Genomic DNA, 16,933 nt, shown 5'->3' with positions numbered 1-16,933 from the left:
CTAGGAGTAATCTAGCTAGCCATGTGGAAAACTAGGCCCCAAATAAAGATTTATCACCCTCAGAGAAAAAAAACGTTTTTTTCTATAAACCATGCAAAAGTTTTTACACTAAGTAATATGAGTATTAACATGAATATTACCCTTTTTTGCAAGCATGATCCTAGTCATTGTTAAATCACTGTATCAGGCTTACCTTAAATATACCAGGCACTGTTAGCATTTTCTAGACCTTATCATCTCTCTAGAAAAAAAATATATGAACATACCTCAAAGCAGGTAATCTGCAGACCGTCCCCCCAACTGAAGTTTTCTCTCCATACTTCAGTTATGTGTGAGAACAGCAATGGACCTTAGTTACAAACCGCTAAGATCATCAAACCTCCAGGCAGAATTCTTCTTCCAATTTCTGCCTGAGAGTAAAACAGTACAACGCCGGTACCGTTTAAAAATAACAAACTTTTGATTGAAGGTAAAAACTACACTAAGTCACCACATCTCTCTTGATACTTCCTTTCTTGTCGAGAGCTGCAAGAGAATGACTGGGGGTGGCAGTTAGGGGAGGAGCTATATAGACAGCTCTGCTGTGGGTGTCCTCTTGCAGCTTCCTGTTGGGAAGGAGAATATCCCACAAGTAATGGATGAACCCGTGGACTGGATACACCTTTACAAGAGAAATACTGGTCTAGATTACAATCACTTTTTATTTGCATAAAAAAAAACATTGTATATCATTATATAGTAAAAAGCAGCATTACATGATATATGCACACAATGGTATAAATATACCTAACACTTGTGCTCTTGATACAAAGGGATTATCAGACATATAATGTTCCCTTTATATATACAGTATGTGCTATTATCAGTTATTGTGGCTTCTAACTAACATGAAAACATCTAACAGCCATAATATCAAGTTACAGAACATGACACACATATTACATACCCAGTATACATGTAGGTTATAGTAGCCATTTAAATTAAACTGATTATGATCACGTATGTACTGGTTACTGATATTGCGTCTCATTAAATAAAATCAGTTTCCCTCAGTAATTCCTCTGGTATATAACATGTACAATGCTAAGCATCTATTGCTATAAGAAAAGGTTTATCCACATGATGTGCACAATAAATATATCTCCCAGATGTCAATCATTTGAGACTGATGTTCTTGTTTATGTAATTCTCTAACACTCTATTCATATAAAGACTCTTTTATTCTGTAAATGTAATTATTTCCTCCCCTATGTAAATCAAATGTACAACTCCTAACACTGGCATATTAATAAACAACACTGGGGGTGCTTTGGTGGTGAATGGCTGTGTAAACTGTCAGTATGAGGACAGATCTGTATATTCCTGTGTGGTGTTTGTATGTTATCACATTGATATGAGAGAAACTGAGGTGCACATATATGGAGGAACAAAGGACAGCAGAAGAACACTTCCAATCTGGGGCTTTTATAACTGGGATTTATAAAGCATTATTTACAATAACATCCATTTTGATGCTTCCATTTATAGAGTTTGTCCTATTTTTACACTGTGTTTATAAAGTTTATTTGTGTGTAAATATTTGGTGTTTTGTGATACATGATTTCAATAAAAAAAACTTTTTTCCACTTTCTAAACATGTGAAAGGTCTCTTCCCTTGTGAATCCTTTCATGAGTTTTCAGATTACTTATTTGTGTAAAACTTTTTCCACACTCTGTACATGTGAAAGGCTTCTCCCCTGTGTGACTCCTTTCATGAGTTTTCAGACAATTCATTTGTGTAAAACTTTTTCCACACTCTGTACATGTGAAAGGCTTCTCCCCTGTGTGAATCCTTTCATGAGTTTTCAGATGACTCTTTCGTGTAAAACGTTTTCCACACTCTGTACATGTGAAAGGCTTCTCCCCTGTGTGACTCCTTTCATGAGATTTCAGACAATGCATTTGTGTAAAACTTGTTCCACACACTGTACATGTGAAAGGCTTTTCTCCTGTGTGAATCCTTTCATGATTTTTCAGAGTACCCTTTTCTGTAAAACTTGTTCCACACACTGTACATGTGAAAGGCTTTTCCCCTGTGTGAATCCTTTCATGTGTTTTCAGACTACTTATTTGTGTAAAACTTGTTCCACACTCTGTACATGTGAAAGGCTTTTCCCCTGTGTGAATCCTTTCATGACTTTTCAGATCACTCTTTTGTGTAAAACTTTTTTTACACTCTGTACACGTGAAAGGCTTTTCTCCTGTGTGAATCCATCCATGAGTTTTCAGTTGATTCATTTGTGTAAAGCATTTGCCGCACTTAGTACATGTGTATGGTTTCTCACCTGTGTGAATTCTGTAGTGTTCTAGTAGACGAGACTTCCATCTAAAGCTTTTCTCACACTCTGTACATTGATTTTTTTTCTCCTTTGTATGAATCATTTGGCAAGACTGTAGACTTTTCCTTTCTTTAATATGTTTTGAAAACTCTGTAAATGTGTGTGGTTTATCCTCAGGGAAAATAATTTCACTAGATAAGGCATAAATGTTGTCCTCTTGTTTGATGACTAAATTACTCTCTGTACATACTGATTGCTGCTCAGTTCCTGCCAATTCACCATCTCCTTTAAATTTCTGCTGTGATATCTCCAAAGTTTGTGAATAGTCATTGGTGTCTAAGACTGTAGTGAAGGATAGATATGAAATATTGACGTGTTTGTCTACATGAAAAGAAATGAAATAAAGAAAAATAAGAAGGTTTATTCATTTATAATATAATACATCTAAATAAAAAAAGATTATGTTTTATAATAAAAAATGCCTTGAGTTTTCTATTTTTATTTTCTATAATTTATTTACCTGTAAATCACAAATTAAAAAAGCATGACATAGATTCTATGCCATGCTTTTTTAATTTGTGATTTACAGGTAAATAAATTATAGAAAATAAAAATATATAGAATGTAAACATGGCTACATCATAGTAAACTAAATTACTCATGAAAACAAGTTATAGACCCCATTAAACAAGGTGTGTGTGGATAATGTTCTCTGCCAGGGAACAAGTACATCTGTATTCTGGGCAAGAGAGGTGGGATCTACCATCATCATTTAACATTGCACAAGCAACTGCACATACAGCCCTGCCAGGCTCATGCTCATCATCAATCATCACAGACTAATGATCAGTGTGATATGTTTTAAGAGGGTAAGAAGCAGTGACCTTATGATAATCTTTAGCTTTTGGCTGTGGTTGTTCTATTTATATAAACAGCCAAAAACATTATTAGTTTAATAATACTCACTGTAAAAATAAGCACACAAATCAGTGGTGGTTCTGGGGTGGGGAACACTGGGGGAGTTGTTGGTGTTCTGTGAGTGAGGTCAGGGCAGGGGAAGATGGAGTTGCAGGTGTTCTGAGTAATGAACCAGGTCTGGGGTGAGGTTAGGCAGTTGTTGGATGTGGTTTTTTTTTACCCTCCTCCTCGGCCCAATGGAGGTTGCTCCATATTTTTAACAGTCACTGACACAAATGTACTTAAAAGATGCAGATATAAATATTAGGGCACCAAAATGAAAATTGTGGACCGAAACCGAAAATTCAGGATTCCCTTGGCCAGAAACCGAAAACATAATTTATGCTTACCTGATAAATTTATTTCTCTTGTAGTGTGTTCAGTCCACGGGTCATCCATTACTTATGGGATATATTCTCCTTCCCAACAGGAAGTTGCAAGAGGATCACCCAAGCAGAGCTGCTATATAGCTCCTCCCCTCACATGTCATATCCAGTCATTCGACCGAAACAAGACGAGAAAGGAGAAACTATAGGGTGCAGTGGTGACTGGAGTTATAATTTAAAATTTAGAACCTGCCTCAAAAAGACAGTGCGGGCCGTGGACTGAACACACTACAAGAGAAATAAATTTATCAGGTAAGCATAAATTATGTTTTCTCTTGTTAAGTGTGTTCAGTCCACGGGTCATCCATTACTTATGGGATACCAATACCAAAGCTAAAGTACACGGATGATGGGAGGGACAAGGCAGGAACATTAAACAGAAGGAACCACTGCCTGTAGAACCTTTCTCCCCAAAACAGCCTCCGAAGAAGCAAAAGTGTCAAATTTGTAAAATTTGGAAAAAGTATGAAGTGAAGACCAAGTTGCAGCCTTGCAAATCTGTTCAACAGAGGCCTCATTCTTAAAGGCCCAGGTGGAAGCCACAGCTCTAGTGGAATGAGCTGTAATTTTTTCAGGAGGCTGCTGTCCAGCAGTCTCGTAGGCTAAGCGTATTATGCTACGAAGCCAAAAAGAGAGAGAGGTAGCCGAAGCCTTTTGACCTCTCCTCTGTCCAGAGTAAACGACAAACAGAGAAGAAGTTTGTCGAAAATCTTTAGTTGCCTGTAAGTAGAACTTCAGGGCACGGACCACGTCTAGATTATGCAAAAGACGTTCCTTCTTTGAAGAAGGATTAGGACATAATGATGGAACAACAATCTCTTGATTGATATTGCTGTTAGAAACAACCTTAGGTAAAAACCCAGGTTTAGTACGCAGGACTACCTTGTCTGAATGAAAGATCAGATAAGGAGAATCACAATGTAAGGCAGATAACTCAGAGACTCTTCGAGCCGAGGAAATAGCCATCAAAAACAGAACTTTCCAAGATAAAAGCTTAATATCAATGGAATGAAGGGGTTCAAACGGAACACCCTGAAGAACTTTAAGAACTAAGTTTAAGCTCCACGGAGGAGCAACAGCTTTAAACACAGGCTTAATCCTAGCCAAAGCCTGACAAAAAGCCTGGACGTCTGGATTCTCTGCCAGACGCTTGTGTAAAAGAATAGACAGAGCAGAAATCTGTCCCTTTAGTGAACTAGCGGATAAGCCCTTTTCTAAACCCTCTTGTAGAAAAGACAATATCCTAGGAATCCTAACCTTACTCCATGAGTAACTCTTGGATTCACACCAATATAAATATTTACGCCATATCTTGTGGTAAATTTTTCTGGTAACAGGTTTCCGAGCCTGTATTAATGTATCAATAACCGAATCCGAAAACCCACGCTTTGATAGAATCAAGCGTTCAATTTCCAAGCAGTCAGCCTCAGAGAAATTAGGTTTGGGTGGTTGAAAGGACCCTGAATTAGAAGGTCCTGCCTCAGGGGTAGAGACCATGGTGGACAGGACGACATGTCCACTAGGTCTGCATACCAGGTCCTGCGTGGCCACGCAGGCGCTATCAGAATGACCGATGCTCTCTCCTGTTTGATCCTGGCAATCAGTCGAGGTAGCAACGGAAAAGGTGGAAACACATTAGCTATGTTGAAAACCCAAGGGGCTGCTAGTGCATCTACCAGCACCGCTCCCGGGTCCCTGGACCTGGATCCGTAACAAGGAAGCTTGGCGTTCTGGCGAGATGCCATGAGATCCAGATCCGGTTTGCCCCAACGACGAATCAGTTGAGCAAATACCTCCGGGTGAAGTTCCCACTCCCCCGGATGAAAAGTCTGGCGACTTAGAAAATTCGCCTCCCAGTTCTCCACGCCTGGGATGTGGATCGCTGACAAGTGGCAAGAGTGAGACTCTGCCCAGCGAATTATCTTCGAGACTTCCAACATCGCTAGGGAACTCCTGGTTCCCCCTTGATGATTGATGTAAGCCACAGTCGTGATGTTGTCCGACTGAAATCTGATGAACCTCAGTGATGCTAACTGAGGCCAAGCTAGAAGAGCATTGAATATTGCTCTTAATTCTAGAATGTTTATCGGGAGGAGTTTCTCCTCCTGAGTCCACGATCCCTGAGCCTTCATGGAGTTCCAGACTGCTCCCCAGCCTAGTAGGCTGGCATCTGTTGTTACAATCGTCCAATCTGGTCTGCGAAAAGTCATTCCTTTGGACAGATGAACCCGTGACAACCACCAGAGAAGAGAATCTCTGGTCTCCTGTTCCAGATTTAGCAAAGGGGACAGATCTGAGTAATCCCTGTTCCATTGACTTAGCATGCATAGTTGCAGCGGTCTGAGATGTAGGCGCGCAAATGGCACTATGTCCATTGCCGCGACCATTAAGCCGATTACTTCCATGCACTGAGCTACTGATGGGCTTGGAATGGAGTGAAGGACACAGCAAGCATTGAGAATCTTTGATAACCTGTACTCCGTCAGGTAAATTTTCATCTCTACAGAATCTATAAGAGTCCCTAGAAAAGGGACCCTTGTGAGTGGTAACAGAGAACTCTTTTCCACGTTCACTTTCCACCCATGCGACCTCAGAAATGCTAGAACTATCTCTGTATGAGACTTTGCATTTTGAAAACTTGACGCTTGTATCAGAATGTCGTCTAGGTACGGAGCCACCGCTATGCCTCGTGGTCTTAGTACCTCCAGAAGTGAGCCCAGAACCTTTGTAAAAATTCTCGGGGCCGTAGCTAACCCGAAGGGAAGAGCTACAAACTGCTAATGCCTGTCTAGAAAGGCAAACCTTAGGTACCGATAATGATCTTTGTGAATCGGTATGTGAAGGTAGGCATCCTTTAAGTCCACTGTGGTCATATATTGACCCTCTTGGATCATGGGTAGGATGGTCCGAATGGTTTCCATCTTGAACGATGGAACCCTTAGGAACTTGTTTAAGATTTTTAAGTCTAAGATTGGTCTGAAGGTTCCCTCTTTTTTGGGAACCACAAACAGATTTGAATAAAACCCTTGCCCCTGTTCCGTTCGCGGAACTGGGTGGATCACTCCCATCACTAAGAGGTCTTGTACACATTGTAGAAATGCCTCTTTCTTTACTAGGTTTGTTGATAACCTTGACAGATGAAACCTCCCTTGTGGAGGAGAAGTTTTGAAATCCAGAAGGTATCCCTGAGATATAATCTCCAACGTCCAGGGATCCTGTACATCTCTTGCCCAAGCCTGGGCGAAGAGAGAAAGTCTGCCCCCCACTAGATCCGTCTCCGGAAAGGGGGCCCTGTCTTCATGCTGTCTTAGGGGCGGAAGTAGGCTTTCTGGCCTGCTTGCCCTTGTTCCATGACTGGTTGTCTTTCCAACCCTGTCTGTAACGAGCAGTAGTTCCTTCCTGTTTTGGAGCGGAGGAAGTTGATGCTGCTCCTGCCTTGAAATTACGAAAGGCAAGAAAATTAGACTGTTTGGCCTTTGATTTGGCCCTGTCTTGAGGAAGGGTGTGGCCCTTACCTCCAGTAATGTCAGCAATAATTTCCTTCAAGCCGGGCCCGAATAAGGTCTGCCCTTTGAAAGGAATGTTCAGTAGTTTAGACTTAGAAGTTACATCTGGTGACCAGGATTTAAGCCATAGCGCTCTGCGCGCCTGTATGGGGAATCCGGAATTCTTAGCCGTAAGTTTGGTTAAATGCACTACGGCATCCGAAACAAACGCATTAGCCAGCTTAAGGGTTCTAATCTTGCTCAAAGACTCATCCAATGGTGCTGTGCGAATCTCCTCTTCCAGAGACTCAAACCAGAATGCTGCTGCAGCAGTGACAGGCGCAATGCATGCAAGAGGCTGTAATATAAAACCTTGTTGAACAAACATTTTCTTAAGGTAACCCTCTAATTTTTTATCCATTGGATCTGAGAAAGCACAGCTATCCTCCACCGGGATAGTGGTACGCTTGGCTAAAGTAGAAACTGCTCCCTCCACCTTAGGGACCGTCTGCCATAAGTCTCGTGTGGTGGCGTCTATAGGGAACATTTTTCTAAATATCGGAGGAGGGGAAAAAGGCACACCGGGTCTATCCCACTCCTTGCTAATAATCTCTGTAAGCCTCTTTGGTATAGGAAAAACGTCAGTACACACCGGTACCGCATAGTATTTATCCAGCCTACATAATTTCTCTGGGATTGCCACCGTGTCACAATCATTCAGAGCCGCTAACACCTCCCCTAGCAACACGCGGAGGTTTTCAAGCTTAAATTTAAAATTTGAAATTTCTGAATCCGGTCTCCCCGAATCAGAACCGTCACCCACAGAATGAAGCTCTCCGTCCTCATGTTCTGCAAATTGTGACGCAGTATCAGACATGGCTCTCGTGTCATCGGCGCGCTCTGTCCTTAACCCAGAGCTGTCGCGCTTGCCTCTTAACTCGGGCATATTGTATAATACTTCTTTCATAACATTAGCCATATCATGTAAAGTGATTTGTAAGGGCCTTGATGTACTTGGCGCCTCAATCTCACGCACCTCCCGAGCGGGAGACGAAGGTACTGACACGTGAGGAGAGTTAGACGGCATAACTTCCCCCTCGTTGTCTGGTGATAATTTCTTTATCGGTACAGATTGACTTTTATTCAAAGTAATATCAATACAATTGGTACACATATTTCTATTGGGCTCCACATCGGATTTTAAACATAATGAACAAGCAGATTCCTCTGTATCAGACATGTTTAAACAGACTAGCAATGAAGCTAGCAAGCTTGGAAATTACTTTCAATAAGTTTACAAGCAATATAAAAAACGCTGCAGCGCTTTTAAAAAACACAGTTGAATAACAAAGAACTAATTCAGTTATAGTCAACAATTCTTTAAATGTATTAATTAGCAGAGGATTGCACCCATTAGCAAAAGGATGATTAACCCCTCAATACCCAAAAACGGATATCAAATTAAGATTTAACGCTTTTATCACAGTCAAACACACTGTCACAGGTCTGCTGTGACTGATTACCTCCCTCAAAAACGAATTTTGAAGACCCTTGAGCTCTCTAGAGACTTCCTGGATCAAGGAGGAAGAAGCAGGAAGACTGTGCTAGAATTTTAACTGCGCAACAAGGCGCTAAAAAAGGCCCCTCCCACTCATTTACAACAGTGGGAGACCTGATATAACGGTTTCTATGCAGAAATATACGTTAGCCATGTGGAAAAAAATCATGCCCAAAAGGATTTATCACCAAAGTACCTCACAAAACGAATAACATGCCAGTAAACGTTTTAAAAACAAACTTTTTTTTTTTTTTTTAATGTCATGCAAAGTTATCACTAAGCCTGCTACCAGTCGCTTCCACTGCAGATAAGGCTTAAGCATTATTTCAGTATTAACAGTATTTTCTCAGTCAAATTCTAGTCCCTAGAAAATAACTCTACTGTGCATACATTTATCAGCCTGATACCAGTCACTACTACTGCATTTAAGGTTGTACTTACATCATACGGGTAACAGCAGTGTTTTCTTAGTCAATTCCATTCCCAGAAAATATTGTACTGCACATACCTCATTTGCGGGGGACCCCACATGCTATTCCCATTTTCTGAAGTTACCCCACTCTTCAGAATGTCGAGAACAGCCAGTGAATCTTAGTTACGCCTGCTAAGATCATAGAAAACGCAGGCAGTTTCTTCTTCCAAATACTGCCTGAGATAGAAAAACAGCACACTCCGGTGCCATTTAAAATAACAAACTTTTGATTGAAGAATAATTAAGTAAAAACTCCAACTCCTCTCGCGACCTCCTTCTTTGTTGAGGTTTGCAAGAGAATGACTGGATATGACATGTGAGGGGAGGAGCTATATAGCAGCTCTGCTTGGGTGATCCTCTTGCAACTTCCTGTTGGGAAGGAGAATATATCCCATAAGTAATGGATGACCCGTGGACTGAACACACTTAACAAGAGAAAATATCTTTTTTTTTCAAAAATGATTTTAAAATAATTTAAGGTATTCTTTAATTGCCTTGTTTGTTTGGCACTAACAGAAACAGATGTTGCTCTGCTGTGGTAGATATTTAGTTTACTGTACTTAAGTTACCCAGCTGGTTTGATAGTAGCACTTGCTTGTGTTTGCTAAACTATGTCAACTCCAAGAGAAGGCTGCAGTTTTATTTGTAATTTCTTTTTTTTCCCTTGCATTTATCCTTGTACCCTCACCCCTGTTTAGAATGCTGTCTTTTTTTTATTTTTATGCTATACAGCGGACCTAAATATATCCAATCTTTGTTGATCAGTATGTGACTTATTACTTTTGTCATCTAATAATTATCGGCATGATCGCTTAGAGCTACAGCCAACCTCATCTTCTACACTTAACTGGTACTGGATATAACACACATGTGTGTGATTTTTAATGATTGCTATACCGCTTCCCGCTACACAGGGGAACTTGGGAATCACAGAACTTTTTTTTTCTGATTGGGATGCAAAGACTGGACTTTGCGCTTAGTGAAACGGCTTCTTTTGCTTGGTTTTACAATAGCCATGGCATTCCCTAAGTTACAAACAAGATATATGGCATTTCTCATCCATGGTTTTTATCATGTGACGCTTCATTAATTTTTATAAAAATGTGACATATTTCTTAAGCAATGTAATACCACTCATTTATTTAGGCCAGTATGACACCACGCATTTATTTGTTTGCATTAAATATGCTACCCTCATTTGTTTTTGCATTTACATTTGATATGATATCCCTAGTTCTTAAGTCAGTATTTACAATCAATATATGACACCCTCATGCATTTCTTAATTTAGAATGACACCCCTCATTCTTTTATTAAGTCAGTATCACACCACTCATTAATTTCTTAAGTCAGTATGACACTCCTCATTGATTTATTAAGTCAGTATGACACCCCTCATTGATTTTTTTTAACAAACAATATGACACCGCTAATTAATTTCTTAATTATGACAGCCTTCCACTTATTGCAACAAATATGACACCTCATTCATTTTTAAGGTAGTATAACACACTTAATTAATTTTCTACAAACATGACACCCTTAATTAATTTCTTAAGTCAGTATGGCACCACTCATTGATTTTTTTTATCATACAAATTACAACATGACACCCTTAATTTCTTTATGACACCCTTCCACTTTTTGCATCAAAAATGACACCTCATTCATTTTTAAGGAAGTATGACACACTTCATTATTTTTTTTTAAACAATATTGCCAATTTGTGCAATAAATATGACACTCCTCATTCATACTGACTTAAATAACTGAGTGTTATTATTGAAACGTCACATTTTTATAAAAATGAATGCAGCATCAAATGTTAAAAACCATGGACGAGAAATGCCATGGATATTGTAAAACTAAGCAGAAGGGACCGTTTCACTAAGCCCAGAAGTCCACCCTTCGCTTCCCAATCAGAATAAAAAAACAGAATTTATGCTTACCTGATAAATTACTTTCTCCAACGGTGTGTCCGGTCCACGGCGTCATCCTTACTTGTGGGAATATCTCTTCCCCAACAGGAAATGACAAAGAGTCCCAGCAAAGCTGGCCATATAGTCCCTCCTAGGCTCCGCCCACCCCAGTCATTCGACCGACGGACAGGAGGAAATATATAGGAGAAACCATATGGTACCGTGGTGACTGTAGTTAGAGAAAATAATTCATCAGACCTGATTAAAAAACCAGGGCGGGCCGTGGACCGGACACACCGTTGGAGAAAGTAATTTATCAGGTAAGCATAAATTCTGTTTTCTCCAACATTGGTGTGTCCGGTCCACGGCGTCATCCTTACTTGTGGGAACCAATACCAAAGCTTTAGGACACGGATGAAGGGAGGGAGCAAATCAGGTTACCTAAACGGAAGGCACCACGGCTTGCAAAACCTTTCTCCCAAAAATAGCCTCCGAAGAAGCAAAAGTATCAAATTTGTAAAATTTGGCAAAAGTGTGCAGTGAAGACCAAGTCGCTGCCTTACATATCTGGTCAACAGAAGCCTCGTTCTTGAAGGCCCATGTGGAAGCCACAGCCCTAGTGGAGTGAGCTGTGATTCTTTCAGGAGGCTGCCGTCCGGCAGTCTCATAAGCCAATCGGATGATGCTTTTAAGCCAAAAGGAAAGAGAGGTAGAAGTCGCTTTTTGACCTCTCCTTTTACCAGAATAGACAACAAACAAAGAAGATGTTTGTCTGAAATCTTTTGTAGCCTCTAAATAGAATTTTAGAGCACGGACTACGTCCAAATTGTGTAACAAACGTTCCTTCTTTGAAACTGGATTCGGACATAAAGAAGGTACAACTATCTCCTGGTTAATATTCTTGTTAGAAACAACATTTGGAAGAAAACCAGGCTTAGTACGCAAAACCACCTTATCTGCATGGAACACCAGATAGGGCGGAGAACACTGCAGAGCAGATAACTCTGAAACTCTTCTAGGAGAAGAAATAGCAACCAAAATCAAAACTTTCCAAGATAGTAACTTAATATCTATGGAATGTAAAGGTTCAAACGGAACCCCTTGAAGAACTGAAAGAACTAAATTTAGACTCCAGGGAGGAGTCAAAGGTCTGTAAACAGGCTTGATCCTAACCAGAGCCTGAACAAATGCTTGAACATCTGGCACAGCTGCCAGTCTTTTGTGTAGTAAGACAGATAAAGCAGAGATCTGTCCCTTTAGAGAACTTGCAGATAATCCTTTCTCCAAACCTTCTTGTAGAAAGGAGAGAATCTTAGGAATTTTTATCTTATTCCATAGGAATCCTTTGGATTCACACCAACAGATATATCTTTTCCATATTTTATGGTAAATCTTTCTAGTTACCGGTTTTCTGGCCTGAACCAGAGTATCTATCACAGAATCTGAAAACCCACGCTTTGATAGAATCAAGCGTTCAATCTCCAAGCCGTCAGCTGGAGGGAGACCAGATTTGGATGTTCGAATGGACCCTGAACAAGAAGGTCCTGTCTCAAAGGTAGCTTCCATGGTGGAACCGATGACATATTCACCAGGTCTGCATACCAAGTCCTGCGTGGCCACGCAGGAGCTATCAAGATCACCGAGGCCCTCTCCTGTTTGATCCTGGCTACCAGCCTGGGAATGAGAGGAAACGGTGGGAACACATAAGCTAGGTTGAAGGTCCAAGGTGCTACTAGTGCATCTACTAGAGTCGCCTTGGGATCCCTGGATCTGGACCCGTAGCAAGGAACCTTGAAGTTCTGATGAGACGCCATCAGATCCATGTCTGGAATGCCCCATAATTGAGTTAGTTGGGCAAAGATCTCCGGGTGGAGTTCCCACTCCCCCGGATGGAATGTCTGACGACTCAGATAATCCGCTTCCCAGTTTTCCACACCTGGGATGTGGATCGCAGATAGGTGGCAGGAGTGATCCTCCGCCCATTGAATTATTTTGGTCACTTCTTTCATCGCCAGGGAACTCCTTGCTCCCCCCTGATGATTGATATACGCAACAGTCGTCATGTTGTCTGATTGGAATCTTATGAATCTGGCCTTTGCTAGCTGAGGCCAAGCCCTGAGAGCATTGAAAACCGCTCTTAGTTCCAGAATGTTTATCGGGAGAAGAGACTCTTCCCGAGACCATAGTCCCTGAGCTTTCAGGGATTCCCAGACCGCGCCCCAGCCCACTAGACTGGCGTCGGTCGTGACAATGACCCACTCTGGTCTGCGGAAGCTCATTCCCTGGGATAGATGGTCCAGGGTCAGCCACCAACGGAGTGAATCTCTGGTCTTCTGATCTACTTGAATCATTGGAGACAAGTCTGTATAGTCCCCATTCCACTGTTTGAGCATGCACAGTTGTAATGGTCTTAGATGAATTCGTGCAAAAGGAACTATGTCCATTGCTGCAACCATTACCCTACTACTTCCATGCACTGCGCTATGGAAGGACGTGGAACAGAATGAAGAACTTGACAAGCGCTTAGAAGTTTTGACTTTCTGACCTCTGTCAGAAAAATCCTCATTTCTAAGGAATCTATTATTGTTCCCAAGAAGGGAACTCTTGTTGACGGAGACAGAGAACTTTTTTCTATGTTCACCTTCCATCCGTGTGATCTGAGAAAGGCCAGAACGATGTCTGTATGAGCCTTTGCTTTTGACAGGGACGACGCTTGTATTAGAATGTCATCCAAGTAAGGTACTACTGCAATGCCCCTCGGTCTTAGAACCGCTAGAAGGGACCCTAGTACCTTTGTGAAAATCCTTGGAGCAGTGGCTAACCCGAATGGGAGGGCCACAAACTGGTAATGTTTGTCCAGAAAGGCGAACCTTAGGAACTGATGATGTTCTTTGTGGATAGGAATATGTAGGTACGCATCCTTTAGATCCACGGTAGTCATAAATTGACCTTCCTGGATAGTGGGTAGAATCGTTCGAATGGTTTCCATCTTGAACGATGGTACCCTGAGAAATTTGTTTAGGATCTTCAAGTCCAAAATTGGCCTGAAAGTTCCCTCTTTTTTGGGAACTACGAACAGATTTGAATAAAATCCCATTCCTTGTTCCTTTAGTGGAACTGGGTGTATCACTCCCATCTTTAACAGGTCTTCTACACAATGTAAGAACGCCTGTCTCTTTATTTGGTTTAAGGATAAGTGAGACATGTGGAACCTTCCCCTTGGGGGTAGTTCCCTGAATTCCAGAAGATAACCCTGAGAAACTATTTCTAGTGCCCAGGGATCCTGAACATCTCTTGCCCAAGCCTGAGCAAAGAGAGAGAGTCTGCCCCCTACTAGATCCGGTCCCGGATCGGGGGCTACTCCTTCATGCTGTTTTGTTAGCAGCAGCAGGCTTCTTGGCCTGCTTACCCTTGTTCCAGCCTTGCATCGGTTTCCAGGCTGGTTTGGGTTGTGAGGCATTACCCTCTTGCTTAGAAGATGCAGAATTAGAGGCCGGTCCGTTCCTGAAATTGCGAAAGGAACGAAAATTAGACTTATTCTTGGCCTTGAAAGGCCTATCTTGTGGAAGGGCGTGGCCCTTTCCCCCAGTGATGTCTGAGATAATCTCTTTCAATTCTGGTACAAATAGAGTTTTACCTTTGAAAGGGATGTTAAGCAATTTTGTCTTGGATGACACATCCGCTGACCAAGACTTTAGCCAAAGCGCTCTGCGCGCCACGATTGCAAACCCTGAATTTTTCGCCGCTAATCTAGCTAATTGCAAAGCGGCATCTAAAATAAAAGAGTTAGCCAACTTAAGTGCGTGAACTCTGTCCATAACCTCCTCATATAGAGTCTCTCTACTGAGCGACTTTTCTAGTTCCTCTAACCAGAACCACGCTGCTGTAGTGACAGGAACAATGCACGAAATGGGTTGTAGAAAGTAACCTTGCTGTACAAAAATCTTTTTAAGCAAACCCTCCAATTTTTTATCCATAGGATCTTTGAAAGCACAACTATCCTCGATAGGAATAGTAGTGCGCTTGTTTAGAGTAGAAACTGCCCCCTCGACCTTAGGGACTGTCTGCCATAAGTCCTTTCTGGGGTCGACCATAGGAAATAATTTCTTAAATATAGGAGGGGGAACAAAAGGTAAGCCGGGCTTTTCCCACTCCTTATTCACTATGTCCACCACCCGCTTGGGTATAGGAAAAGCGTTGGGGTGCACCGGAACCTCTAGGAACTTGTCCATCTTGCATAATTTCTCTGGAATGACCAAGTTGTCACAATCATCCAGAGTAGATAACACCTCCTTAAGCAGTGCGCGGAGATGTTCTAATTTAAATTTAAATGTCACAACATCAGGTTCAGCTTGTTGAGAAATTTTTCCTGAATCTGAAATTTCCCCATCTGACAAAACCTCCCTCATGGCCACTTCAGATTGGTGTGAGGGTATGACAGAACAATTATCATCAGCGCCCTCCTGCTCTTCAGTGTTTAAAACAGAGCAATCGCGCTTTCTCTGATATGCAGGCATTTTGGATAAAATATTTGCTATGGAGTTATCCATTACAGCCGTCAATTGTTGCATGGTAATAAGCATTGGCGCGCTAGATGTACTAGGGGCCTCCTGCGTGGGCAAAACTGGTGTAGACACAGTAGGAGATGATGTAGTATCATGTTTACTCCCCTCATCTGAGGAATCATCTTGGGCAATTTCATTATCTGTGGCAGTACTGTCCTTACTTTGTTTGGACGCTATGGCACAATTATCACACTAATTTAAATGGGGAGACACATTGGCTTTCATACATATAGAACATAGCTTATCCGAAGGCACAGACATGTTAAACAGGCTTAAACTTGTCAATAAAGCACAAAAAACGTTTTAAAACAAAACCATTACTGTCTCTTTAAATTTTAAACAGAAAACACTTTATTACTGAATATGTGAAAAAGTATGAAGGAATTGTTAAAAAATTACCAAAATTTCACCACAGTGTCTTAAAGCATTAAGAGTATTGCACACCAATTTAACGGAACCGGAGCCGTTTACAAATTTAACCCCTATACAGTCCCAGCTATAGCCTTTGCTGTGACCTAACCAAGCCCAGAGGGGAATACGATACCAAGTGACGCCTTCTAGAAACTTTTCCAGCTACTTTCAGATCCTCACACATGCATCTGCATGTCTTGCTCTCAAAAAACAACTGCGCAGTAATGGCGCGAAAATGAGGCTCAGCCTACAACTGGGAAGGCCCTCCCTGACTGGAAAAGGTGTCTAACATAGTGCCTGCCGTTAAAAAACGTTCCCCAAGTTTATAAATGAGAATTATCAGCATAAACATGTATAAAATGCCCAAATAAAGCAATCGATTTAGCCCATAAAAGTGTCTACCAGTTTTATAGCCCATATTAAGCCCTTTATTCTGTTTGCTTGACTAAGAAAATGGCTTACCGGTCCCCATGAGGGGAAATGACAGCCTTCCAGCATTACATGGTCTTGTTAGAAATATGGCTAGTCATACCTTAAGCAGAAAAGTCTGCTAACTGTTTCCCCCAACTGAAGTTACTTCATCTCAACAGTCCTATGTGGAAACAGCAATCGATTTTAGTTACTGTCTGCTAAAATCATCTTCCTCTCACAAACAGAAATATTCATCCTTTTCTGTTTCAGAGTAAAAAGTACATACCAGCACTATTTTAAAATAACAAACACTTGATAGAAGAATAAAAACTACATTTAAACACCAAAAAACTCTTAACCATCTCCGTGGAGATGTTGCCTGTGCAACGGCAAAGAGAATGACTGGGGTGGGCGGAGCCTAGGAGGGACTATATGGCCAGCTTTGCTGGGA

The 16,933-nt window shown here is 41.4% G+C and overlaps 1 protein-coding gene across 1 annotated transcript in view; it reads right to left on the bottom strand.

The window, feature by feature from the left end:
* Nucleotides 1–683: 683 nt before the first annotated feature.
* LOC128659917 (gastrula zinc finger protein XlCGF8.2DB-like) overlaps nt 684–16,933 on the bottom strand; it is a 64,182-nt gene continuing 47,932 nt past the window's right edge. The window contains exon 3 of the mRNA XM_053713505.1: nt 684–2,699. Within this exon, the coding sequence (XP_053569480.1) occupies nt 1,630–2,699 (1,070 nt within the window). The 3' untranslated portion in view covers nt 684–1,629. The remainder of the gene's footprint in view (nt 2,700–16,933) is intronic.

This window comes from Bombina bombina, chromosome 5 (assembly GCF_027579735.1).
Source record: "Bombina bombina isolate aBomBom1 chromosome 5, aBomBom1.pri, whole genome shotgun sequence".
In the NCBI taxonomy this organism is placed as follows: domain Eukaryota; kingdom Metazoa; phylum Chordata; class Amphibia; order Anura; family Bombinatoridae; genus Bombina; species Bombina bombina.
This window is presented reverse-complemented; position numbering and strand designations above follow the sequence as displayed.